At 45.3% G+C, this 27,969-nt stretch overlaps 1 protein-coding gene across 2 annotated transcripts; it reads left to right on the forward strand.

Moving 5' to 3' along the window:
* The first annotated feature begins 372 nt into the window (after window positions 1-372).
* MCMDC2 (minichromosome maintenance domain containing 2) lies at window positions 373-26,013 on the forward strand. Of its 2 annotated transcripts, XM_083187206.1 has the most exons (14): window positions 373-514; window positions 3,447-3,577; window positions 3,671-3,730; window positions 4,904-5,099; window positions 8,699-8,821; window positions 8,899-9,006; window positions 10,998-11,126; window positions 12,933-13,170; window positions 15,237-15,442; window positions 17,422-17,582; window positions 19,129-19,308; window positions 22,943-23,082; window positions 24,766-24,875; window positions 25,766-26,013. In XM_083187206.1, the coding sequence occupies exons 1-14, from the start codon at window positions 409-411 to the stop codon at window positions 25,921-25,923; spliced, it is 2,046 nt and encodes a 681-aa protein (XP_083043332.1). In that variant the 5' UTR covers window positions 373-408; the 3' UTR covers window positions 25,924-26,013. The 2 variants fall into 2 exon arrangements, with proteins under 2 accessions (XP_083043332.1, XP_083043333.1); XM_083187207.1 differs by lacking the exon at window positions 10,998-11,126.
* Window positions 26,014-27,969: the final 1,956 nt, after the last annotated feature.

Here is a 27,969-nt window from a genome sequence, read left to right on the forward strand (position 1 = left end):
GAGGGCTGCCATGGTGGAGTAGAGGAAAACCCATTACCAGGTAATAACCCGGTGTATATATTCTAAAACACCTTTTGCATGTGTCGACATTTTAACCGTCGACCAATAGTAAATCTTTTGACACTCGACCTAATGACCGCATCCCCTAGTAAAGTGGATGTGGATATAATGCCATCATTCCTAAATGTGTACATAGGAGGCTGAGCTAATTATGCAAATTGAATGTAATTTAGCCATGCCCCTTCATACAATCCCAGGAATACTGGCATCTTCATGCTATGGGGGCAGGGCCTAATAACATAACAACCTTCCCAGTTACTGGTTTTCCCGCCAAATGTATTCTGCTGCTGCTGCAGTCAGTGTGAGGCAGAGAGCTGTGTGGCTGGAGTGTGATTGTGACAGGCTGCCATGAGCTGTGTCCCTAGTGTCAATCACATGAGGCAGGCTGCACTCATCTATATGGACAGGAGCAGAGGTCTAGAGAAGTTTATAGAGGACTGTAAGAGATACAATGGTACATAGATGTTTTATTATAAGGAGACCATATGCTGGCTTTATATACATTGCTGAGGTTTCTTTTGTCAGATTAAATATTAAAGAAGCGAGTCTGCGAGCACCGTACCTTCCATTTGACCTTAAAGCTGACCTGGCTTATTTTAATTCTATATTTTGTTAAATATGTTGAGGAAGCCGGACAGCAAACATCCGGGGAAACGCGTTGAGCTGCATTAAATTCACCATCTTCCATCTCTCCAAGTGATGTCCCCTCTCCCACAGACGTCCACCATCTCCTAATTTCCATATTGGATTACAAATCGTTTATGGGATTTAAGCCAGTTCCTAATCATCCAGAAAAAAATAAGGAGAAGACGCCAAATAGGGAGAAGCATTTCTGCACCCCTTTTCAGGGTATTTATGTGGGCCCCATAGCAAAATTGTCAAAGGGCCCTTTTTTCTAGAAGGGAGGTAGTGGGTGACACACACAGTTAGAGTGGGGGTACAGGGTGACGCAAACAGATACACAGAGTAAGTGGGGTACAGGGTGTCACATGGGGTTGGAGGTATACACTGTGAAACTTGGGGGAAGGGGGTACAGAGTGTTTATATAGTGTGGCGAGCCAAGCAAGCCACCGAGCCCGACAGGGTCAAAATCGAAACAGTCTACATGACTTTCAGTCGACAGGTGCGAGGTCGACATGGGTTTTTTCACTGTTTTTGGAACCGACATGTGTCGACAGGTGGTATTTCATGCCCTACCATCCACTACGGCGTGGTGGGAGAATAAAATAGTGTGCCGAGCGCAGCGAGGCACCGTGCCCCAAGCATCGCGAGCGATGCGAGGGGCTGCGGTTCACTTGCAACTGTCCATGTCGACTGTGTTAACATTCAGCTCAAAAACCAGTGAAAAACCCATGTCGACCTCGCACCTGTCCACCGAAAGTCATGTAGACTGTTTCACCTGTACATTCTATATGTCGGGATTTTGACCCTGTCGGGATTTCAAATGTTGGGATTTTGACCCTGTCGGGATTTTAAATGTCGGGATTTTGTCCTTGTCGGGATTTTGACCCTGTCGGGATTTCATACCAAATCCCTTTACATGTATTCTGCGTCCCCTTGCGGGACTCGCCACGCTTCGGGCTCGCTGCGCTCACCACACTATAAAAAATCAACTCCACGCCGACATAGATAGTGGGGGTATGAAAAGGTCGGAGGACGTGTACGGTGCTTATACAATTATTTATCTTATAGGGGGCACATTTAACATTGAAAACACCCATTAGGGTGCTTATACAATTTTAAATCATATACCATTGTATACAGTATGGCATACAATGCGATGGTATACAATTTAAAATTGTATAACATCGGCTGCCATCGCGAAACATCGCATCACATACCATTGTATGCCTTATGGTATGCGATGCGATGGGCTCCGTGCTAGGAAACAAGTACCGTAAATGTGGGGAGGAGAGTACAAGGTGTCAGAGACACATGGGTAGAGGAGTTCAGGGCCCCTTCCACCCCATTATGCCCAAGCTGTAGTAGTGCACCTTGCTTACACTGACTATTATGCCACAGCAATCATTCTTCAAACCTTGCAAATGGCAAAAAAGCGTGCACACACTGTAGAATAATAATCTGTGGAAAACATGGCAGTTAGCAGGTGATTGGCTGGACGTTTATATCTCTTTATCACCCTTGCATTTATCTCTTGCTAAGGCTTAATACATCTGCCCCCTGGAGTATACAGAGGTACTTTCTTAGAATGGACATAAAATAGGTGGGGGGGGGGAGTGGATATATACATGGTCAATATTCATTAGTCGACAGCATAATGTTGACATACTGTATTTAGGGTGCTGATGTTGACTTTGCCAGAATGACAACAATGTGATTTGAAACCTAACCCTAACTGCACCCCAATCCTAATTTTAGTCTAACCACAACCATACATAATATGTGGGGATGTGATATATGAGGTCAGGGTACTTGTGTACTAGCACAGCGCCCACGATATTTGGTTGCACACCATATAATCGCATCGCATGCCATACACCCGATGCACTGCGATGCGATTTAAAATTGTATAAGCCCTCTATACGATGTTTAATTGTATCAGCACCCTAATGGGGGCTTACAATGTTAAATGCACCCCCAGTATGAACGTGAACCTGAAGCGTGGCGAGCGCAGCGGTACGCGGCCTCTGACCTTTTCATACCCCCACTATCCACGTCGGCATGGAGTAGATTATATATAGTGTGGCGAGCGAATCGAGCCACCCAGCCCGAAGCGCGGCGAGTGCACGCGTACTACTTTACATGTGTTCTGCGTCCCCTCGCGGGGCACACTGCGCTCGCCACACTTCGGACTCGCCACACTATATAAAATCAACTCCACGCCGACGTGGATAGTGAGGGTATGAAAAGGTCATAGGACATGTACCGCCGCCCCTCGCTTCGGGTTCACGTTCATAGTGGGGGTGGCGTGGGGGTGCATTTAACATTGTAAGCCCCCATTAGGGTGCTTATACAATTTAAAATCGCATCGCATTGTATAGCATTGTATACCATATACAATGCTGTACAGTTTTAACATTGTATGACATCGGGGGACATCTCGTCGCATACCATCGCATGCCGTATGGTCTGCGATGCGATGGGTGCCGTGATAGTACACAAGTACCGAGGTCAGTATATATTTTATTGATAGTATAATGTTGAGATGGTCTGGTTGTCAACATGTAACATATCAACCCATCATACAAACCTTTATGCAGTAATATATAATGGTGGGGGTGATTCAGAGATCGACGCAGAACACACCGTTCCCTTTCTGGCACAGGGTTGTGGAACTGTATACCCCTGCTGGTATGCCAAGCATTTCATCAATGTTGAGGTTTTTTGTTTTATTTTTGAATGTTATATATATTTTTTATACTTAGAATCCACTCATAGTTATGCTGTCTATCGGTTTGTAATCTCTATCAACCCCATGGATATCACAGAGCTGGACTCCACGCTTGGAAATTATGTACTTCATGAGCCAGTGAGAGCTACTCAGATCTTCCAGTCGGTATGGCTTCATAGACCTACAGAATAGTACTGTCCCTGATAATATTCTCTCCGCCCTTAGTACATATCACAAAGTAGTAACCTTGTATTTTAGGTTTGTGATGCTGCAATCAGAACCCTTTCTCTCATTGGACAGTACCAGACTGAGGCTCAGGTATGATTTTCCCTGTGTATTTAAAATCATTACAACCATTTAATTTTCCCTCTAAAGGGCCAACTATTTTGAATCAATATTCAGCAGAAAGCAGGTGCATGGTACAACATGCCTACATTCAGAATGTCAAATCTCACCAATGCCAGAATGTCAGCATTGTATCAACATTCTGTCTGGTGTTATTGTGGCCATGTTGAGCAGCTGCCAATGTCTACATTTTGAATGCTGAGATTTTGGGTGAATGTTCAAGCTTACATGGCAAAACCAACCTGTTGAAATAAAGCGTGCATACTGAATCCTCAGGGGGTTCCTTAGTCCTCAGGGGCTCCGGTGCACTGCACCTGCTGCATCAATGGTAGTTCCACCTCTGCTAGAGTGTATAAACTGGTAGATTATACTGCATGAACTGTCAGTATTTACTATGTATTTATAATAAGACCCAAACACTGTAGTACCCATGTTGTCTGCAGGCTAATGCTATGGTTTACCAAGCCTCTGTGGTGGCTAGACACATCCATCCACCTTCTCTATCTCTACATGTCCTCTCTGGGTGAGCTTATTTGCTCACTTAACTTCCACTATCACCTCTATGCTGATAATACTAAAATCTACCGATCCTTTCCTGATCTCTCTCCCTCTATCCTTACTCATATCTCCAACTGTCTCTCTGCGGTCTACTCCTGGATGGCCCAGCGCTTTTTTAGACTTATAATATTAAAGACTAAGCTGACCTCTTCCCACCCTCCTGCATAAAACCTGACAATCTCTCAACCTAACCTGTTTAAGCTCACTTCTTCGCCTTCTGTGTCACCCCAGTCTGTCTAACCCTCCCCTTTTAGAATGTAAGCTCTCACGAGCGGGGCCCTCTCTCCTTATGTGCCTTTCTTAGAATATATAAACCTCTGCCACCCTGATAATTGCTTCAGTGTCCTGTCCCCTGGTGCAACTATCCATATTAACCATGTACTTGTCCTAAACTGTCTTGTACTGTAATTTGTTATGTGTTTTTGATTGCTGCGCTATATAAGAAACTGTTAATAAATAAATAATAAATAAATTAGGCATAGGCTCCTCCACCACTGCATTCCCCAAAGGGCCCTTTATGCCCAAGTCCTACAATGCTTGTAGATGTGATCTAACTCCCTATAATATTGAATGATCTTGCTTTTTTAGATAAATGTGGTCCTGAAATTAACCCACTTGCCGAACTTACCTGGCTATCGCTTAAGCCTCAGTGAATTTCCCTTGGACTACAGGTCTCAGAGACTTTACATGTTAGAAGGAACAGTAACTGCAATGTCTACAGTGACCAAATATACTCAAGGAGCAAGGTTTCTGTGCTCAGACACAAAGTGCCCTTTTTCTGAAGGTACAACCTAACTTTCTGAAATTCAATAACTAAAGCCACTTTAAATACATATTTTAGTTCTCTGTTCTTTCAATATTGAGTTGTTGTTTTTTGAATTTTACTGAAATGTACCCTTGTTAGCTACTACATCATTGGCATTCATTCTATTTTATGTACCAATAGTCAGACAAGTGAGTGTGTGTCATCCAGTGTGTTTGTCAGATGCAATATTTTCTACTTTGAAAGTTGTCCAAATCAGGCAATGTATGCCACTGCCGATGGGCATTATCCCTGTTCCTTCACATGGGAGACAACTGGGAAATATCTCTTCCCCAGAGGCCAGAGCTGGCCCTAGCTAATTTGATGCCCTAGGCAAGATTTTAGTTGGTGCCTCCTAGCACTGCTAGTTTCACCCCTGACCCATTGCTCCTTAGTCACATTACACCACACCATATTGCTCCTTATTCACATTACATTGCTTTTTTTTTAACACTGCAACCCCACACAATATTGCACTTTAAAGACATTATACCACACAGTAGTGCACTTATTATACATAATGCTACACAGTAATAGCTTCACTTATCCACATAGTGCCACACAGTATTGCATCATCTTACATATTATGCCAAACATTATTAAATGCCCTTTACACATATGGCCCAATTCAAACCTGCCTGCTGTGCTGCAAGTGTTTGCAGCCCAGCGAACAGGTAGACGCTGCTCCCCCTGCCCTGCCAAATCCTGCCTTACACAAGAGCCCGCTCAGAGGTAAAATCATTAGATGTTTACTTACTACAGTATCTAATGATTTCTCCTCCTCTCCCTGCTGCTTGCAGCCACTGCATAGCCCAGGAAAACAGGGGCTTCCAGACAGGCACCAACATCATGCACCTCCCCTTTAGTGGTCACTCCCACCATTTTTATGGGACACTCCCATCCCCTGTCAGTCAGGCTGCAAGTGCCTTGCAAACACAGAAATCTGCCAAAGGTGCTTGCAGCTGGGTCCTGCACATGCGCATTGCAGAAAATGCACATGTGCAGTCCCCAAACCATCAGACTGAAGACGAATTCAGACCTGTATGAACAGGTCATAACCTGACAGATTTCTTCCCCCTGTTACAAAGCAAATCCAATAGCTAAGCCGCTGTCAATGTGCTGTAGAGCGGAAGCCTTGCCCGGATCACTATATACAAATATACGCATAGATCTGTAACAGCCAATAATTTCATTCATGTGCTTCTTACATTTTCAATTTATCGATTCATCCCTTCTTCTTTGTGTAACTGAGATTCCACATTTTCTTTGTAACACCGCTGAGTTTTAATTGGCACTCACTAAAATATGTAGGATCACACTAGTTTCTAAATGCTGTTCTGCTCCCGGAGTGCTGTCTTTTACTTGGATTATATTACTATTTTTTTGTGACATGTGGAAAAGATACTAGTAAAAAAAAGAACCAATGTCTCTGCAGTCCACAACCTCACTGCTCCATACTCCCTGCTCCTCCCTGTGTACCTTTCTGAACCACTCTGCCCAGTGGCATAACTAGATACAGTACTTGTGTATTATCACGTCGCCCATCGCATCGCATACCTTAATTAGTGGTATGCGATGCCATGCGATTTTTAATAGTACAAGCACCCTGATGGGTGATTACTATGATAAATGCACCCCCATTGTTAACGCCACAGAGTTGATTTTAGATAGTGTGGCGAGCGCAGCGAGCCACCGAGCCCAAAGCCCAAAGCGTGGCGAGCGGACGCGGAATACATGTGAAGTAATCTGCGCTGCGCTCGCCACACTTTGGGATAAAATCAACTCCACACAGACGTGGATAGTGGGGGTATGAAAAGGTCGGTGGAAGCGTACCGCCGCCCCTCGCGAGCTTGCTGCACTCGCCGTGCTTCTGGTTGGCGTTGATAGTGGGGAGGCGTTAATAATGGAAGTGCATTTAACATAGTAATCACCCATCAGGGTGCTTGTACAATTAAAAATCGCATGCCATAGCCATACAATGAAAAATCTCATCACATGCGATCGCATCGTATGCATTGCGATGCGATCCGATCAGATAAGATGCCCTGTGATGAAAATCTTGGGCGCCGAGATAATACACAAGTACCCTAGATACATGTGGGCCCCATAGCAAAAGTTTGTAAGGGCCCCAATTCATGTATATAATGTATATAGAACATGATACTCTGACAGGCAAAGTGGGCCCCTCTCAACTCTGGGCCCCATAGCAGCTGCAGCTATGGTAGTTACGCCCTTGACTCTGCCCTCTTTCTGCCCAATCCTCAGCTCTGACTCACTTTCTCCATCCCGTGTCGGACATACTCACCTCTCCAGCTATGATCTGTACCGTTTCCCCAGCAGCTGAAGCCGTTGGAGGCCCCAGCACTAATTGAGCAGGCATGTAGGAGATGGGGCATTACACAGTGGATTATGTACAAGGTGAATGAAACTGGGGATGGAAAGGTCAACAGTCAATAGGTCAACACCAAAAAGTTAACATGCAAAAAAGGTTGACATTGTCAAAAGGTTGACCCAAGCTAAATGTCAACATGATGAAAGTTGCCATATGAAAAGGTCGACATGGACCCTCAATTCGTTTCTTCACTCACCATGCTTCGGGCATGGTGCCTCGATCCGCTACCTTTTTGGTCAGTACAAGTAATCATTCTCAGTCAGATTCCACATTGATGTTAAAGTATGGAAAAAGACGAAAAAAATTAAAAACATATGTCAACCTTTTGTCAAGGTCGACTTAGACAGTGTATCAACCGGATACTGGTAAGGAGAATGAGCATAATGGGAGTGGGGACACAGGAGGGAAGGGGGACATTTCTATATCAATATAGAGCCACGTGCCTCAGTGAGAGAATTGATTTTGGTACTCCCACAAGCAGATGTCTCCAATGTGTTCCAAAGCAGGGGCGAACTGGCTATCTGGCACTTCTGGCAAATGCCAGAGGGGCCGATGGCCAGGTGGGCTGATTTCTTCTTCCCAATCAGCGCACAGAGAGAGCTGCTGGACTCACGGCAGGTCCGGTGGCTCTCTCTGTGTGCCGCTGAGGTCCAGGAGAGAGGGGGCCATCACACACCGCTGTTCCCTTCTCTCCTGCAAGCCAGGAGAGGCAGAGCGCGCGTATGCACATGTGCACAAATGCCAGGGCCAATTCGGCGGCTCATTCCGTCGCTGTTCCAAAGTATCAGCGATGGTCCACTTGACCAGATTTATTGTTAATTATGTTACTATATAAAAATGTATTTAAATTATTTCTTATGTATATTTTCTAGTCCATGATAAGTTAGTGATGTTAGCAGATGGTACTTATTATACCATGCGTTCTAATAGCTGCTGTTATGTATTATATACATATATTCTATAGATTGTAAGCTTGCAAGCAGGGCCCTCCTACCTCCATGTCGGTTTGTTTTTACCTAGTTTGTTTAATCACTGTCGTCTCCAATTGTAAAGCGCAACGGAATATGCTGCGCTATATAAGAAACTGTAAATCAATAATAAATAATATTATACTTTTGTTTAATGGGATGGGTGCTTTCAGTTGATTTCCCCATGTATTAAACTGACTGTGGCAAACTTATTATGTCAGATTTCCGATATATCCGAGTCCACGTACCAGGGGCTACAGAGTCAGCAACTGTAAGACAACACTTTGTGTGTGATTTCTGCTCCGCACCCCTAAAGGAAGACATGAAATACAGAGTTCTTGGAGGTTTGTCAATTATCTCAAAAGTTTCACTATAATGTAACCATGAGAAACATAAGTGACCTGTGAATCTGTGGTGTTAGATAAGCAGGTGGTCGATTTGATGGACTCAAAGTCGCTACACGTTTTCCAAGGACGGTGTGGAAATCACCAGAATTACCGCTTCCAATCATATGCCGTGTTTGCCAGAGGTACGTCCCGTTTTGTGGTTATTTCATTAATTTGCCAATACTGTATCCAAACTATCTGCATATATTAAGTAGTGACTCTGGTACTTGTGTAGTTTCACGGCGCCACCAGTCTGTTAGAAACTTGGCAGCTTGCCAGACTCTGTGCGCGTGCCGCTCTAGCTGTTATCCTAGCTGTTCTCAGCGCTACGTTACCAACGTAGCGCGTGCCACTCTAGCTGTTCTCATTGCAGCGCTACGCTATCAGCGTAGCATAATGTACACGCTACAATTGAGACACTTTAGCGTCTGAATCCCGAGTCCTTGCAAGCCGCTAAGAAGGGGGTTATCTAGATTCAGACGCTAATGCGTCTGAATTTGGTAGGGTGTAGGGGTACATAGGGGTGCACTGTGCAAAACACTCCTAAACCTGTTCCCAATGACACTAGTCGACATAACCCGAAGCGTGGCGAGCAGCGGCGATACGGGTCCTACGACCTTTTCATACCCCCACTATCCACGTCGGCGTGGAGTTGAGAATAGAAAGTGTGGCGAGCGCAGCGAGCCACCGAGCCCGAAGCGTGGCGAGAGCACGCGGACACCTGTGAAGCCCGCGAGGGGACGCGGATACCTATGAAGGTATCCGCGTCTGCTCGCCACACTTCGGGCTTGGTGGCTCGCTACGCTCGCCACACTTTCTATTCTCGACTCCACGCCGACGTGGATAGTGGGGGTGTGAAAAGGTCGTAGGACGCGTACCGCTGCGCTCGCCACGCTTCGGGTTGGTGTGGATAGTGGAATTAACAAGGTCGACAGCTGTTATGTCGACTAGTGTCATTGTGAACAGGTTTAGGAGTGCTTTGAACAGTGCACCCCTATGTACGCCTACACCCTACCAAATTCAGATGCATTAGCGTCTGAATCCAGATAACCCCCTTCTTAGCGGCTTGCAAGAACTCGGGATTCAGACGCTAAAGCGTCTCAATTGTAGCGTGTACATTACGCTACGCTGATAGCGTAGCGCTGCAATGAGAACAGCTAGAGTGGCACGTGCACACGCTACGCTGGTAACGTAGCGCTGAGAACAGCTAGGATAACAGCTAGAGCGGCACGTGCACAGTTAAACAGAGACAGTTTCTGAAACAGACTGTGCGCGCGGTGGCGCCGTGAAACTACACAAGTACCGTGACTCTTGCTTGGTAATAATGCAGTGCAACATAAATAGTTGATTTATTAATGGGTTTAATCATGCACAACAAGTTCTACTTACTTGCATAGCAGTACTGTACATACATATGCAAGTTGTTTTATATTATACATTACGGACATTATTCTGAGCAACTCATGTTGGACGCCAAAGTCAGATCTTTCTCCTACACCCAGCCTAGGTAAGAGTTAAGGCCCATATACACTGGGCGACTTTGAGCTGAAAGCCGCTCAAAACAGCAAGTTTGAGCGGCTTCCAGGTCAAAGCCGCCGAGTGTGTATGGCCCGGCGGTGAGCGGTGATGCACACCATCGCCGGGAAAGCCGTTCATCTGCTGGTATTACCAGCAGATGAGCGGCTTTGAGGAGGCTTTGCATAGTGCTGCGCTATGCAAAGCCGTCCTCTCCCCTCCATCGGCACCGGGCAGGGGGGAAAGCCGCTCAGTGTGTATGTACTGAGCGGCTTTCCCCCCCAGCGATGACAGCGATCATTGTTGTCCTTACACGCTGGGCATAGCTGAACAGTATGTATGGACCTTAAGAGAACATTTATTTATGTACTTTAGATTTATAAGGCTTGGGGGGACAGGATGTGACTGCGCTTGGTTTTTACCATCAGTAGATTTTTTGTGCATGTATAATTTGTTTTTGTATAGGAATAAATGTAAGATTACACACAGCTGATTCTTTAACATGGCACAATATGACTGCCAATTCTGGCCAATAACATTCATTTATCACTAGGCATTGATCACATTGTTGCACTGTTGTCATTATAACATATACATCTTCATCCTTTTTATTATTTAGATGAATTAATCAACAGAATGACAATAGGAGGCCGGTATAGAGTTGTAGGAATACCAGTGTGTGGGCCTAATGGTTCCCAAGTCACGGTCTGTATAGAAGCCAATAATATCCATCAGTACATTGCAGAGAGTAAGTTTGTTACATGGCGAAGCACAAACGATGTATCCTAACTGATGTTCTGCTTAATGCATTACATACAGTATGTTCTCTGTACTATGCTATTAAGCATGCCTCCCTGCTGCCCTGATTTAAAGGAAGACTGTCCAGCTATCCTGGTAGTCATCACATTTGTTCTGACTGGTGGGAATGTCGGGAAATATGTCCCCATACATGATGAGCAGGTGCTGGGTATTCTTGTCACTTGTGTATGCTACAAGTCAAGGGTTATAAAGGAGATAGGAGGATAACTTTGGTTATGCAGGGCACATCCAGTGTTGATACTAATTGCCCCCCCCCCCCCCCCCCCCCCCCCCCCCGTTGTTGGATGACCCCTTTTTGTGTGCACTTTGTGATAGCAGGTATCCGGATGGCTGACAGACAATATTTAGGTCAACACCTAAAGGTCAACATTGATAAAAGGTTAAAATAAGTCATAGGTCAAGACCGCAATGGTCAACATGAGTTTATCACAATTGTTTACATTATTTTGGACTTTACCAACCACATGGATGGGACCATAAAGTGGCCCAAAGGGTGGCAAGTGTAGCAAGCCATGCGAGGGGACGCAGTACACTAATTGGGGGCCCACGTGCTCAGGTGTCGATATGACAAAAAGGGAAAAACTCATGTCAACCTTTTTTCATGTGTTTCATCATCTTTTTATATGTCAACATTTACTTGTGTCCATCTTTTCTTATTGTCTTACACCCTCTCTTGGTGTAAGTTTAACCTTAATACACAATTACAATAAACAACCATCTGCTACATTAACCAACATATATTTGAAAAATGTACAGATATCTCCAGTTCTCCATCTTTTCAGTAGTCATTTCAAAAATAAATGACTGCTATATTGTGAGAAGATCCTTAGAGGTAAATTTACTAAGATGGGAGTTCTATTGAAGATGGGATGTTTCCCATAGCAACCAATCAGATTCTATCAAATATCTTCTAGAACGTGCTAAATAAATAAGAAGAAGAATCTGATTGGTTGCTATGGGCAACATCTTTAATAGAACTCCCATCTTTACTCATTACGGCCCCCATACACAGGTCCATCTACAAGTCGGACCTAATTTTAATTGAAACCCTCCAGCAGCTACATACAGTGTATGGCGGGTGGCTGCTGATTCATTGGAGTTTTGAAATCTCCAGCCCAGCAGCCGCTACCGCAGCCTCTTTCCTGCTGTCAGCCGTGGGGGGAGGATTGGGGGGGTTCTCAGAGATGCGGAGCGCACCTCCTGCCCAGCACTTCAGACTATGAGCAGTGCTGGCTCAAAACCTACAGCCCTGATCAGATGCGATACATCACGGGTGCTAAAAAGCACCCACAATGTGCCATTCATAGGTCTGATCTGATAGGTCATACGTGCTGCACCATATGATCTACAGCAGGCATGTCCAAACTGTGGCCCTCCAGCTGTTGTGAAACTACACATCCCAACATGCCTTGCAATAGTTTTAGCATTCCCTAATAGCAAAACTGTGGCAAGGCATGATATGACTTGTAGTGTCACAACACCTGGAGGGCCATAGTTTGGACATGCCTGATGCACTGGATCCGACCTGCAGTCCAACACCTCAGATTTGACCAGTTTTCATCCATTATATCAGGATGATCCATCCGAATTGGATGAAAACAATCCAAATCGGACCTGTGTATGGGCACCTCTAGTGTTTAAATACTGAACATGCGGATGGTTGAAGCAACTGATTCGTGTCAATGTTTTCACTTGAGCAAGTCACACAACACTTGTTGTTCCGTCTTACTTACAGCTCCACGTACCATAAGCCAGGCATTTCAGGACCTTCACTCTAACACTCAAAGATCCCCATGGATTTTCACAGGCATCCTTGCAAATATGTTTGCTACCGAAATTGTCCCAATGGGAACTTACAATACTCTAAAGTTCTGCATCCTGCTCAGCCTTGTTCAGACATGCAATGAGGACAAAGAAATTGGGAATGCCCTCGATCTCCTGGTTGTAGCTAGTGACACGATGATTGTGGAGCGGTGAGTAAGGATGTCATTATATGATATAGGTACTGACACTGTACTTTAAAAGGTGAGTTCAACTGTTCTGCACGCCCCCTGCTGGCTGCCTATGGGTGTCTATCAAACCAATTCAGTGGTTGCTCTGAATAGACATCCAGTAACATTTTACACAGATGAAATCTTTGCGTGGAGAAACACATCTAACTTTGCTGCATGGGAGTCTAAACGTCTGGATTCGGGCAGTTTGGGCACCCAGACTACTGACTTTAAACTAGGGATGTGCACCGGCCACTTTTCGTGTTTTGTGTTTTGGGTTCTGATTACCTTGAGGTTTTGGTTTCTAATGGGTTTTGCCAAAACACCTCCTAAACGTTTTGTGTTTGGATTTTTTGGGTTCTGATTTTTTGGTTAAAAAAGCATAAAAACTGCTAAAATCGCAGAATTTTGGGGAGTTTTTGCTCCTACGCTATATTAACCTCAATAACATTAATTTCCACTCATTTCCAGTCTTTCTGAATACCTCACACCTCACAATATTGTTTTTAGGGCAAAAGGTTGCACCGAGGTAGCTGGATAACTATGCTCAGCCACACAAGTGTGCAGCACAAACAAGTGGCTCATGTAAGAGTGGCACTGCAGCAGCAGACAGGATGGCAGTTTAAAAAAACAAGGCCCCAGAAAGACCCCTATCTGGCTTGATCATGCACTGTTTACCATGTGCAGCCAAGGAGCAGTGGGCATTTTGTGCAGCACGGAGTTTGTCTGCAATCACTTTAACATCCAACAAGACCCCTATCTGGCTTGATTGTGTGATTATTATTATTATTATTATTATTATTAATTAATTAATGTATGATTGTTTAATTTTGTGATTATTATTCATTTGGTACAGTGGACTGAGTAAATAATACTGGCAACCTCTATTCACAGTTTTCAGTGCAGGCAGCACCAGTGGACTATATATAATTAAATTAATTAAGTATTAATAATATAGCAGCCTAGTAGGTAGAGAAGCTAAACTACTAGGTAGGTAGGCAGTAGCACTGCCAGTGGTCACCACAAAAGGTAGTTACACACCACCAGTAGCAGAGTACACAGCAGCACTGAGAGACAGCCCCAGCGAATAAAAAATATTGCGTTCAAGGTCAAGCTCAAGTTTAAGCCCCAGCAGCAGCACCAACACACCCTCTCCCAACCCACTACTAGACTGGAGTGAAGATGGCGGGCGCAGCAGCCACTATTTAAAGCCTCGCGAAATCCGGCGCCGGGCGATGACGTTCTGCCCACGCGGTCGGACCCGAGTCAAGCAGGAATCTCTGAGCGCTGCTAGGAACCCGGCTCGGAATGATGATGTCCGTGGGGGCTCGGATCTCTGGAATCCGAGTCTGCAAATCTCTACTTTAAACACATTTTTTATTGCGCCTCTAGAGGCTGTGGGTAATGGGAGTCTTTTTGGATCAACAATTGAATAGCTCCGATAGACACCCATTACTATAGATGGCCAGAAGTGGGTGCCACAGGAATTTAATTCTCACAAAATTGTTTTGAAAAATAAGAGCTGTAAAGTTGCAGGTAACATAAGGCTATGGTCCAGATGTATCAAGTGTCAAAAAAAAACACTTGATACATCTGAGCACAAGTGAAGGTCCAGCTGTTGAACTGTTTGGTTATATGATGGAACAGAGACTGTAGCGGATCAGGGTTGTGTGTAAAACAAAGAGTTTTTAGAGGGCATATACCATCACATACAATGTATGAAGTTCTGAAGCTGGAACCCCAAAATGGAAAGTCCTGTTTTTCTCTTTATATTACAATGTATACTTTAGCTCCCTCCTTCTAGTGTTCTCCACAAACAACGTCTTGACTATTATTATTACATCTATTTGAAGTACGGAAAGCTTGTATGCACCCACTGTTTTTCTGAAAGACGGCTCATATAAGTGTTCCCATTACTTACAGTCACTACATAACAATAATAATAAAACGACATATCCCTGACTGGCTTGTAAAAGAAAATGACTGCCTGTTCTCCGGTCATTACTTTGCGAGGTAACATACTGACAAGTAATCATCTGCTTTTTCAGACTACTGAGATACAGTATTTGTCTTGTACCACGTGGAGTCCGCCATGCACAATGCAATGATGTGTTTGCTGCTGTAACTAAAGATGAGCGTGGAACAGGGACGGCCATTATCCATGCTGGCAGCGCTTTACTGGCCAAAGGGGGCGTCTGTTTCATCGGAGACATCAATTTGCATAAAAAAGATAAACTTGATCACTTACTATCAGGTAACTGTGTCAAATAAGTATCTTAAACTAATGGATATCATCAAACATTCAGATTAGAATGAACAACTAAACCATTAAGCTATAAAGATGTTAATTATGTAGAAAGACATGTAAATGGATTCCGGGTTAAAAGTCCTACAGTGTCAGTATGAGCCAGGTCAACACCAAAATGTCGACAGTGACAATACGGTCGATATAAGCCAGGTCAACAAAAAAGGTCGACACACACACAGAAAGTCGACACGTGAATAGGTTGACATGAGTTGTTCAGGGTTATATCAACACCTGAGCACGTGGACACTCAGGGGTAGATTTATTATCCGATACTGTGGGGCATCTGCGCTATCCACCTGTGCTAAAGCAGGGGATAGCGCTTCACTACATCTATGAAACCCGATGCCCGGGTACTTTAACGGCAGCAGTGTAAGGCAGGAGGCATAGCGCAGCTACGATATTTCGTGCTGTGCGCCTGTCTCTTGCCTAATTTATGAACAGTCAGCATCGCTGACCGTTCCGCCGCCTGCAGCTATCGACTTTGACAGCTGCAGGTGGCGATGCCCTATGCCCACAGCAGGGACAGCGATGTCCCTGCTACTGGCTCTGAGCTGCGCTGGGGATCTCGCGAGAGTAGCGAGATCCCACGCAAGCGCAGTCCAGCCGGCCAGTGGGAAGGAGACAGTGCATCAGTATTAATTGATGCGCTGTCTCCAGGAGGGAGATCGCCGGAGGGGGGAGTTAACGCTCCCCAGCTTCGGCCGGCAAGATGTTAATACATCTTGACGGTGTCCCCTCCTGCTTCGCCTCGCTAATGAGGCGAAGCAGGAACTGTTATAGCGGCGCGTTTAGCGCCGCTATAATAAATCTAGCCCCCAGTCCGTGCAGCACATACTCTTGCATGGATCATTTTCTTTGCGAAGCTTCGGGCCATATGCCTCGATGCGCCCGGCAAACTTTACCGCTCCTACTCGCAGTCTACGTGGAAGTAACTCACATCGCCCTCCTCATGTGTCGACTATTGTCATGTCAACATTTAGCTAGCATTGACCTTTTGGTGTCGACTTATTGACTGTCTAGCTAGAAACTGTCGACCTAGTATCAGGATCCCACGTAAATGTTCGATTCTAGAGATCTATACTGTTTGCTAGTTAAATTGGAAAAACAAGTTAGCAAAAATGGCATGGTATGGGGCTACTAGGCTGAGCCCTAATATGCAGTATTTCCATGTTGTATGAGATCAGGTAAGTTGTGTGTCTAGTGTTTTCTGCTTACAGTACTTATCAAAGCCTTCACTATCTACATTTTTGGGAAAAACAGCAGGACAACAGTAAGATCTATTTGGAACCCTAGACTCAAAAATCTAGCAAAGTACTGATATAACCAGTGAAGGTTACCACTGAATTTTTGGGAAGGTGCCTTTTAGCAATCCCAAACATCTATAAATTGAAACTACATCTGTTGAGTTGTATTTACCATGGCTGTCCCATCCCACACATCTTCATCCTAAAAACATCCCATCAATGCTTCATTTATAGGACATGGAACAATGGAACAGTCATATCTAAGTGGGTTATTCAGACCTGATAGCAAAGTTGCTTTTTTCTCAAATGGACAAAACCATGTGCACTGCAGGTGGGGCAGATGTAACATGTGCAGACAGAGTTAAATTTGGGGGAGTTGTTTTGTTTCTGTGCAGGGTAAATACTGGCTGCTTAATTTTTTTACGGCAATTTAGATTTCAGTTTAAACACCCCCCCCCACACACACACACACACATCTAACTCTCTCTGCACATGTTAAATCTGCCCCACCTGCAGTGGTTTTGTCCAAAAAAAGCAGCTTTGCGCTCAGGTCTGAATAACCCCCTATGCCCAGTGTCATGACTGTTCTGCTGACACACCTCTATTTCAGTCTTGTTGTTCATTGTTGGGATATAAGTTGTTGGGATATAAATAACATATGCTTAGCGCTATCCTCTTTAGTTTTGGAAAGCAGAAGCACCACAGTATTTATACCTGGGAAGAAATATGGTGACGGCATTGATCAGCAGATATTTATCCCTGTCCAGTGCAATTTTTGGTCATACGCAGATTTTGCTTTGAAGAAGTGCAATCAAAGGGAAAATATTTTCATTGGTCAGATGGTAAGTAACGTGACCTGTGGATTCTTGATGAAGGGCCTTTGTGGGAAAGACCTATGCAGCATATTTCATTGAATTAGGAACTTGGCTCCAATAGAATATAAGCTCTCACAAACCCTCATGTCAGCGATTCCCACACTTTTTTGAATCACGGCTCCCTAGACTAGAGCATGAAAATGTTTTCAAAGCACCCGTAGGCTAATAGTTTCTTATTGAGAAATTCAGAAAAAAATATAACATTAAGTATATTGTGTTTATATACAGATGGGTCTTGTCCCATCCTTGCTGGCGGGTCGCCATGGCGTCTGCGCTGGCGACCCGCCAGCAGCCACGCCAGCGAATGCACTGAGACGCGCGTGCGTCTCACGCGCACGCGCGTCTCAGTCTCCGTCGCCAGCGCGACGGAAACCCTGTCCGTCTCCGCCTCAGGGAGACGGACAGGGTTAGGGGGGGATGCGGGCAGGCGGCGGGGACCCCGGGTTACCGCCGGCAAGCCGGCGGGGACCCGGGGAAACGGATGGAAGCGCCGTCGGAAGGGGACGCGCGCGCCTCTCGTGCGCGCGCGTCCCCTTCTCACCATCGCCATGGCGCTGGCGGGGGATGGCGGCTGGCGACGCCAGCGCCATCCCCTGCCAAGATGGGACAAGACCCATCTGTATCACAGTTATGTGGTGAGTCAGGATTTGCTTCAGTTTATCCACATATGTTATGATTGGCAGCCACCAGCACTGGTTTTGCCTGTTACATTGCCCAAAAATAATATGAATTGATCCTGGTCCACCAACCCAAGGCACCCTTGCAAGCCACTGTCACCCTCTCTCCCCATCGCTGTTCCTCCTCTGCCTCCCCATCGCTGTCCCTCCTCTCTCTCCCCATCGCTGTCCCTCCTCTCTCTCCCCATCACTGTCCCTCCTCTCTCTCCCCATCGCTGTCACCCTCTCTCTCCCCATCGCTGTCCCTCCTTTCTTTCCCATTCGCTGTCCCTCCTTTCTCTACCCATCGCTGTCACCTCTCTCCCCATCCCTGTCCCTCCTCTCTCTCCCCATTGCTGTCCTTCCTCTCTCTCCCCATCGCTGTCTCTCCTCTCTCCCCATCGCTGTCCTTCCTCTCTCCCCATCGCTGTCACCTCTCTCCCCATCGCTGTCCCTCTTTCTCTCCCCATTGCCATCAGCTTCTCTCCCCATCACTATCCCTCCTTCTTTCTCTTCCAGACATTATCTCTGGGTGGCTTTTAGTATTTGGTATGTAGTTACGCCCCTGGTATCCAGCATTACTCTGTGTTGATTGGTAATATACATTTTCACTTGTAACCAAATAATAATATTTCTAAACCGCCACTGATGGTATGCAACATGTGGTAGCCATTTTGTGGTTGGCAATATCCTTGCTGTTGATGAATAACCAACAGGGACACAAATTGCACTGGAAAGCTACCGTGACACTTATCAGCTTTATACTGTAGAAAACCTTTTAAATCATTGACTGCATGTTATTTGTAATAGTAGCTGAGGGCAGACTTCTGACATATTTGTATTACTTTCTTCTATAGGATGTAAGTGTTATACCGGCCAACCTCATGGATGCATTTGGTATGTTAGTATACTGCAATGAGACATCACACAGTCCCCATGCTGTTTCTCTTTCACATCACACTCTGGTCAGAGCAGTGACTCCTGGAGAATCTCTCTGTTCTGCATTCCAACAGTTTAAGACACAAGACTATGAAGAGGTAAATATCAGAGGTACAATAATACCATGATCACTGTCCTGGAAAAAAGCAAACATACATAAAATGCCAATATTTATTTATGCCTTACTTTCATAAACCTCTGAGAATTTATTCTGCTAAAAGAAACAAAGGTAATCCTCATCATAAATGTAAGTTATTGTTAACTACAAGATGAAAAGTGTAATCCCAATTAGATGTGTTTTTTTTTTTAATACAAACGTGGTAGGTTCAATTTGTGACACAGATTGAAATCAAAGTAATTTGCATATCAGGACTTGTGTACACACTTGTACAATTTAGACTATATTACAATTTAGGGTACATGTGTACTAGCACGGCACCCACGATATTTGGTCGAACATCATATAACTGCATCGCATCGCATGCCATACACCCGATGCACTGCGATGCGATTTAAAATTGTATAAGCCCCCTATACGATGTTTAATTGTATAAGCACCCTAATGGGGGCTTACAATGTTAAATGCACCCCCACTATGAACGTGAACCCGAAGCGTGGCGAGCGCAGTGAGCATGCGAGGGGTGGCGGTACGCGTCCTCCGACCTTTTCATACCCCCACTATCCATGTCGGCGTGTAGTTGATTTTATATAGTGTGGCGAGCACAGTGAGCCTCCGAGCCCGAAGCAGGGCGATCGTAGCGAGCCCCGCGAAGGGACGCGTATTACTTTACATGGATTCCGCGTCCCCTCGCAGGGCTCGCCACGCTTCGGGCTCGGTGGCTCACTGCGCTCGCCACACTATATAAAATCGCATTGAATCTCATTGTATGCCATATACAATGCTATACAATTTTAACATTGTATGACATCAGGGGACATCTCGTCGCATCGCATCACATACCATCGCATGCCTTATGGTCTGTGATGCGATAAGTGCCGTGATAGTACACAAGTACCCAATTTAGACTATCTGCATAAAATATATACAATTTAGACTATCTGCAGACAATTTAGACCAGGCCTGGCCAACCTGTGGCTCTCCAGATGTTGTCAAACTACAAATCCCATCATGCCTTGCCACAGTTTTGCTATAAGGGAGTGATAAAACTGTGGCAAGGCATGCTGGGATTTGTAGTTTCACAACATCTGGAGAGCCACAGGTTGGCCTGTCCTGATTTAGACTATATAGTGCAGATCTGCACTATATAGTCTATGCAGCCAAGACTTTCTGGCTGTGATACGGGAGCGCGCATCGAGATCGCATCTGGATCGCAAGGGATAAAACCCATACAATCTGCATGAGATCCAGATGAGATTTTGACTATATAGTCAAAATCTCATCTGGATCTCATGCAGATTGTACAAGTGTGTACACACCATAAGGGGTCTAGTTATAATATTAAGTAGCCAACTTGCTATGAGCAGAAGCGGTGAATATAAAATCTTCAGAGCAATTCAACATTGCTCCGGTACTGAGACCGCTGATCTGATGATCAGCTGTCCCCGCGATACCATGTTTCAGGATTTTCTTTACTTGCTTCCTCCACCTTCAAATCCTACCATCTTCCTCCCATCACCCTCATTTCCATCATCTTTCACTCCTCTCCATCATCTACCCCCTTTTTCTGCCATCTCTCTCTGTCTCCCCCTCTTCCTCACATCTCTATGTCTCCCCCTCTCATGCTGTTACAATTATTATTAGTCTAAACCAGCGGTTCTCAAACTGTGGGTCCCGACCATCTCAGCATGGGGTTGCTGACCATCAGGCTGATGACTTTTCTAATCTCAGTCAGTGATCCAAGGAGTCTGGAAAATCTGTGAAATTGTCTGTTATTTTAGACTCCTCCCATCATTTTGTGCCTCCACAATGCTGCCATGTCTGTGCTGTCTGCTGACTACACATGTGATGTGATGACCTTCTGCAGTAACTTGCTGGGGTCCTGTAATTATTTTTATTGTCTAATGGGGTCTCAGAGCAAAATAGTTTGAGGACCCCTGGTCTAAACAACAATAGTTAAAAGAATAGCACATCTATAGATTTCCACAAAGATAAGATAACGTAGAGAACATTTTTCTGAAATTAAGTGAAATATGGATTCAGCATAGTAATATATACTTATTTTCCACAAGGGGTGCTATTCTAAGGCCCATAGAACATAATATGCAGTCTACAAACTTTAAAACAGACAGCCATTTTGTAGAAGGCACATAAACGTGAATAGCTGTCTGTTTCAAATGTAGTTGACTGTATTTTACTATACAGTCAACTACATTTGGTCACTTATACAGCTTGTCAGTGCCAATGTGACTAAAACTCTGCTCTTACATTTCCTGTTATAGTATGTAGTACATAGAGTAGATAAATGAAGATCAATGATCAGCGATCAGTCGGAAAACTGGATGTAGTCTTCATGCTACAAATCCCTGATTTGCGGAACCCATCCATTATTGTTAAGGGATCAGGGATTTGAGATCTTTTAGCCTATTGAATATCCCCCATTCCCTGACCAGTTGTATGGGGGCCTCAAGGCTATACAGATCCTACTAGCTGTATAATTCATGCGTTAAATATAGTATACCCTAAGTACTTGCAGAACAATTGGCCAGATTCTTGTCATTATGGTACTTGTTTCCTAGCACGGCCACACCGATTTCCATCGGGGTGGTCGTGTCGGAAAAATCGCGTCGGTCGCATGCGATGCGACCGACCCGATTTTTTAATTGAATCAAATGTGAATAGGGTCCCTGGGACCCGATTTTTACATTGGATTCAATGTAAAATATTCCCTAGACCCCCAATTTTATATCGTAAACCCCACCCCACGATTGACGCCAACCCGAAGCGTGCCGAGCGCAGCGAGCCCGCCAGGGGTGGCGGTGCGCGTCCTCCAAGCTTTTCATTCCCCTACTATCCATGTCGGCGTGGAGTTAAGAATATAAAGTGTGGCGAGCGCAGCGAGCCACCGAGCCCGAAGCGCGGCGAGCGGACGCGTATAACTTCACAGGTATACGCGTGCGCTCGCTACGCTTCGGGCTCGGTGGCTCGCCACACTTTATATTCTCGACTCCCCACCGACGTGGATAGTGGGGGAATGAAAAGGTCGGAGGACGCGCACCGCCGCCCCTCGCGGGCTCGCCACGCTTCGGGTTCACGTTAATTGTGGGGTGACGACGGGGACATATATAATGTGAAATGGGTCATATTGGCCCATTTCACATTTTTTACTATGTGAGATGGACTTATTCAAGTCCATCTCATCTTGTGCCATTATAATGGCACAAGACCGACGCAATGCTCATGATTTCAATGTTAAAAAATATTTTAACATTGAAGCCTATGGCAAAATCGGGGCATCGCGTCGGTCGCTTCGGGGCCAATGTTAATGGTCCCGACCGACGCGATGCCCGCGATTTTCCCTTTAACGGCAAAATGGACCTGATTTCAAAGGAAATCGGGTCCATCGCGGGCATCGTGTACCTTAACTTAAAGGTACACGATGCCCGCGATTGTGGCCGTGCTAGGAAAAGTACCGTCATTATTTATAATTGCATTTATACATTCTTATAACATTTATTATACAGGTTTAAGGTGACTGCTGAATCTTATCTCAATGTTACATTTGCATTAATATCTTACTACGTCTTAACCAAATGTTACCTTTGCTTGTTTAGCTCATTGCTTACGCAAAGAATTTACATGTGACATTTAGCTCCCAATCAGAAGCACTGTTACATGGCTATTACTTGGCAAGCAGGAGAGTGAGAACAGATATGACTGGATCTAAAATGTCCACATCAGCCCTAAGACATTTGTGAGTATGTTTATCCTATGTGTATGATGAATACGATGCCAGTGGTGTAGCAACAGCCAGAGTATCTAGCTATGTAGTCATAGGTGCCACAATACACACGGTAGCTCACAGGGATGCCATCAAATAATGTGGGGCACACAACCTGTTGCAGCTCCTGATTGGCTGCCGGTCCACTAGTGCCAATTGGATTGCAGATAGTGCCAATTTCAACATGCCTCCAGCACTTTCTCCATGCAGTGAGTTTGCAGTCTGGCACCAATCCAGGGCTGGGTCCTCTCACTGCCTGGGACTGGAGTCCCAGCAGCCTTCCCTGATGGCAGCCTGTGCAGCTAGCTACAGTACCTTGGGACCAGAGGCAATAAGGAGATCAGTAATATTCAGCCTGCTGAGACGAGGGCTTATGTACGCTTTGTGCGCCATGTATGTTTGCTTCAGAACCTCAGCACTTTTATATGGTTTTCCTGTATGTTGCAGACATATTAAATTCCTGACACCACATTGAAAGGATGAATCTGTTTTTCTGTGTCAGGAATGAGGTTGTGCTGCCTCCTGTGTGCATAAAACAGGATATACTGTAAGCACAGTTATGCAGGCAGCACAATGCAGTTGTCGCTCGTAGCACTGGTGTTTGTATGCATCTGCTGCAAACCATCTGTGGAAGTGATTTTAACTGGTCATTGTTAGGTGCCTATGGGCCAGCTGGCCGTCCAAACTATGCCCCCCCCCCCCCCCAGCTGTGGTGAAACTAAACATCCCAGCAGGGGCGAATTTAGGGGTCAGCCCCCCCCCCCCTATTTTAATGTAATCATAAATGTATATACATTGTTATTTATATAATTTTATTAAAATTTAACTGTAGCCCACCTTAATATTTTTTTAAGCACTCTGGACTGCTAACTGCACAGAGGACCCGGAGGGAGGGAGGCACTTATTAGTACAGTGATTAGCACAGTGTCTCTGTAAGTCTCTCTCCGGCTCACACACTGTGACTTACTGAGCGCAGGGAGGATCTGCACGCAGCTCAGCTCAGCTGCTGGATACACAGCACCCAATAGACTGTGTGTGTGTAGAGTAGCCAATGGGCGGGAGCCGGCAGCAGTGAGCCTGAGCTATTTCCGGATGCGCAGGGGGACCGTCGGAACCAGCCACTAAGCGGTGATGTAATGTGCATGGCAGAGTGGGTGGGCAGTGGCGGGTGACGAGCGGCGCTGCCGCCGACATATGATAATTCATGTCTGCAGCGGTGGCACTCGTCACTCGCCGCTGCCCACCCGCTCTGCCATGCTGCTATTTAATAGAATGTCAGCCTGCCTGCCGCCCTTAATTGGTGCCGCCCTGAGGCCGGTGCCTCACGGGCCTAGGCACAAATCCGGCCCTGCATCCCAGTATGCCTTGCAATAGTTTGAGCATTCCCTAATAGCGAAACTGTAACAAGGCATGATGGGACCTGTAGTTTCAGCAACAGCTGGAGGGCCATAGTTTGGACATGCCTGCCTTAAGGAGTGTTTTGTTTTTACCCAAAATACACCATTATCATTGAAATAAGTAGCAACTACTGGTAAACGGTTTGAAAATCCCATTCAAGCACAGTTCCGCTGACCCCCCTTACCTCATCTTTAACTTCTACCTAAATTTATAGAATTTCAAGCCAATTTATAACATTTCTGCTAAAACATTTCCCAGGTATTCCATATCAGAAGCACATGCAAAATTAAGTTTGCGAAGAGAAGTGACAGAGGAGGATGCTTTGATTGCCATTTTATTATTTGAAGCCTCTCTTACATTGAAACACGGTAACATGTTGTATTGTTCTATTTATTTAATCATTCCTCTGTACTGGAGAAAATATGCGAGAACATATAATCGTTGCTATATATTTTTGAATGTTTGTGTTTATAAAATGGCTCTTTAACCACGGACATTTAAAGCTGTTCCAAATCTTAGAGATCAATCCTAGTTGGCCTACATAAGGTTAACCGTTGTTGGACAGTAAAATAATTATAGAGCATGGCTTAAATTTCATGCATTCTAAATATATATTTAAAATATATATTGTGGTTGTACTGCTTGGAACACTACAGTCAGCATCCTAAGGTCCTATTGCTTATGAAGAGTGTGATTGTACCGCTGCTGCAGTGTTTCAGTGCTGCAATCACTATGGGGTAGATGTTGTCAACATGCTAGCTATCTTCGCAACATCCCTAAAGCCCCGTACACATGGGGGAGATATATTGCTCAGCCATATATTGCTAGCAATATATGGCTGAGAAATATATTGGCCAGTGTCTCCTTTTCAGCAGCGACCAGAGATGGTCGCTGATTAAAGGGAACCTCTGCTGGCGGTGCCGCAGAGGTAATCAGCTGGTCGCAGGAGCAAGCTCCGAAGAACCAGCGATTTAGAATGGGGCTGAAAACGGGAGCGCGCACCCAGCGATTTATCGCCGGGGCACACTCCCATCACTGGCAATATGGTCGCCTGCGACCATATTTCCAGCGATTTCAGCCCCTATCGCCCCCGTGTGTTCACAGCTTTACAGGATAACATATTACAATTATTTTGTTTTCTAATAAGACCATTAAAAATTCATGTAAACATATATATATCTTAAATATTAGCTCTTTTGTGAATTTTTTTTTTTTTAAATAGTTCTGTAAGTGCTGTAATCGGTGTGTTTCTGTGCAGGAAGCTCTGTGTTCTATGTATGCCAGAACCCCATCTTCCCTGTTGATGTCCTTGATGAGAGAAGCTTACATCAGAGAGATAAGTACCTGTGGGAATGCCACCAGCAGCTGTTACAGTTTGTCACCACCTATGGACCCGCTGTTTCTATTGAAGAATAATATAGGTCACAATATTGCCTATTGTGTTCAAGGAATATTAAAAAGTACTTTAATTGTTGTATGGTTCACTCCATAAAAGGCTGTTGCACCAACAATTTAAATAGAAATAAAGATATTTCCTTTATTTAAAAAAAGTATAAAGAATTAATTTGCCCAACTCAGTGTTCTCCCCAGAATTATTTTTCCAGCTGGGTGGCATCAAAAAGTAGACAGTGGGGGTCTTCTCAGTAAAATGGTCCATTTATGACCATATTGATTTACACTTGAGATTTTTATATATTAATCACAGTTGTATTTTTATAATCAACCTTTATGATACTTGCCCACACTGGGTGGCACCATTGTTTTTTAAACACTTTTCAGACACACTGACTGCCCCTACACATGTCCCTCAGATATTTAAACAATTCTTTGCCCTCACTTGCTACCTCCACAAAGTTTAATAGCTCATGTGACAATATAAAGAACAGAGAGTGGACGCTTGACAACCACTCTTTAATATCTTCAAGCATCTGTTCCCACCCATACAGCGCACCTCTTCTTTAAAAGCAGTGGGAGGGATCTCTGCCCTCCATCGATGTCACAGTGTACACGTCCCCAGATGCCGAAAGGAGTGCTAGAGATCATGTCACGGTACTTGTGTATTTTGGCGGCGCCCCCGATGTCCGTCGTACGACGAACAGATCGCATCGCATGCCATGCACCCGATGGCATGCGATGCGACGCGATTTTGACCCCCTATACGACCAAAAATCGTATAAGCACCCTAAAGGGTGCTTTTGAGCACCCAAATGGGTGCTTACAATGTTAAATGCACCCCCACGCCACCCCCCACTATAAACGTGAACCCGAAGCGTGGCGAGCGCAGCGAGCCCGCGAGGGGCGGCAGTACGCGTCCTACGACCTTTTCATACCCCCACTATCCACGTCGGCGTGGAGTTGAGAATAGAATAGTGTGGCGAGCGCAGCGAGCCCGAAGCGTGGCGAGCGCACGCGGATACCTTCACAGTTATACGCGTCCCCTCGCGGGCTTCACAGGTGTCCGTGGCGACGCGGACACCTGTGAAGCCCGCGAGGGGACGCGTTTACCTGTGAAGGTATCCGCGTCCCCTCGCGGGGCTCGCTGCGCTCGCCACGCTTCGGGCTCGGTGGCTCGCTGCGCTCGCCACACTATTCTATTCTCAACTCCACGCCGACGTGGATAGTGGGGGTATGAAAAGGTCGTAGGACGCGTACCGCCGCCCCTCGCGGGCTCGCTGCGCTCGCCACGCTTCGGGTTCACATTTATAGTGGGGGGTGGCGTGGGGGTGCATTTAACATTGTAAGCACCCATTTGGGTGCTTAACATTGTATAAGCACCCATTAGGGTGCTTATACAATGTTTAATCGCATCTCATCGTATGGCATCGTATGCCATGTACAATGGCATACAATTTCAAAATTGTATGCCATCGTGCACTATAGTACGATATCGCGTCGCATCGCATACCATCGTATGTGTTATGGTATGCGATGCGATGGGCGCCGCCAAAATACACAAGTACCCATGTCACTTAAGCCGATGTCACATCCGGCTTCCATATCTGCCGGAAACAGGATAACGTTGACCAGGTTGCCTGGCTAACAACCGTCCTGTTGTTCGCTCAAAACCCTCAGCAATGAAAAGGTGCATACACACTGTACAATGTTTTTGACCAATTTTTTTGAAAGACATTTCCTTTAAACTCAGTGTCCTGGACAAAAGATGTTGACGAAAGATATTAACGACAGATGAACGACGAATGATGATGCGCATACCCGCCAGTATCAAGAGTGTTCGTCAACTGTGCATGCAATTCAATTTGGATAGCTTTCAAATAAAGCCTATAAACTGTAGCTAGATCTTTCGTCAGGACACTGGGTTCAATGGAAAGTATAGTGTGTATGCACCTTAAGAGCTGCTGGATGACGGGGTTTTGACTGCCCGTAATTTAAAGCGTGGTAAGAACACTGCAACTGTGTATTCATTAGGGCAGGGGTGGCCAAACCTGTCCTCAAGATCTACCA

Source organism: Crinia signifera, chromosome 5, assembly GCF_055691185.1.
Source record: "Crinia signifera chromosome 5, ASM5569118v1, whole genome shotgun sequence".
In the NCBI taxonomy this organism is placed as follows: domain Eukaryota; kingdom Metazoa; phylum Chordata; class Amphibia; order Anura; family Myobatrachidae; genus Crinia; species Crinia signifera.

What these genes read in the sequence shown, in the direction of transcription:
- MCMDC2 (XM_083187206.1), top strand. Translation starts at nt 409, where the DNA reads ATGAGCTGTGTCCCTAGTGTCAATCACATGAGGCAGGCTGCACTCATC. An exon ending in GAAATACAGAGTTCTTGGAG is followed by an intron (nt 8,822 to 8,898) that starts GTTTGTCAATTA and finishes CTGTGGTGTTAG; the next exon opens with ATAAGCAGGTGGTCGATTTG. An exon ending in CCATCAGTACATTGCAGAGA is followed by an intron (nt 11,127 to 12,932) that starts GTAAGTTTGTTA and finishes TCTTACTTACAG; the next exon opens with CTCCACGTACCATAAGCCAG.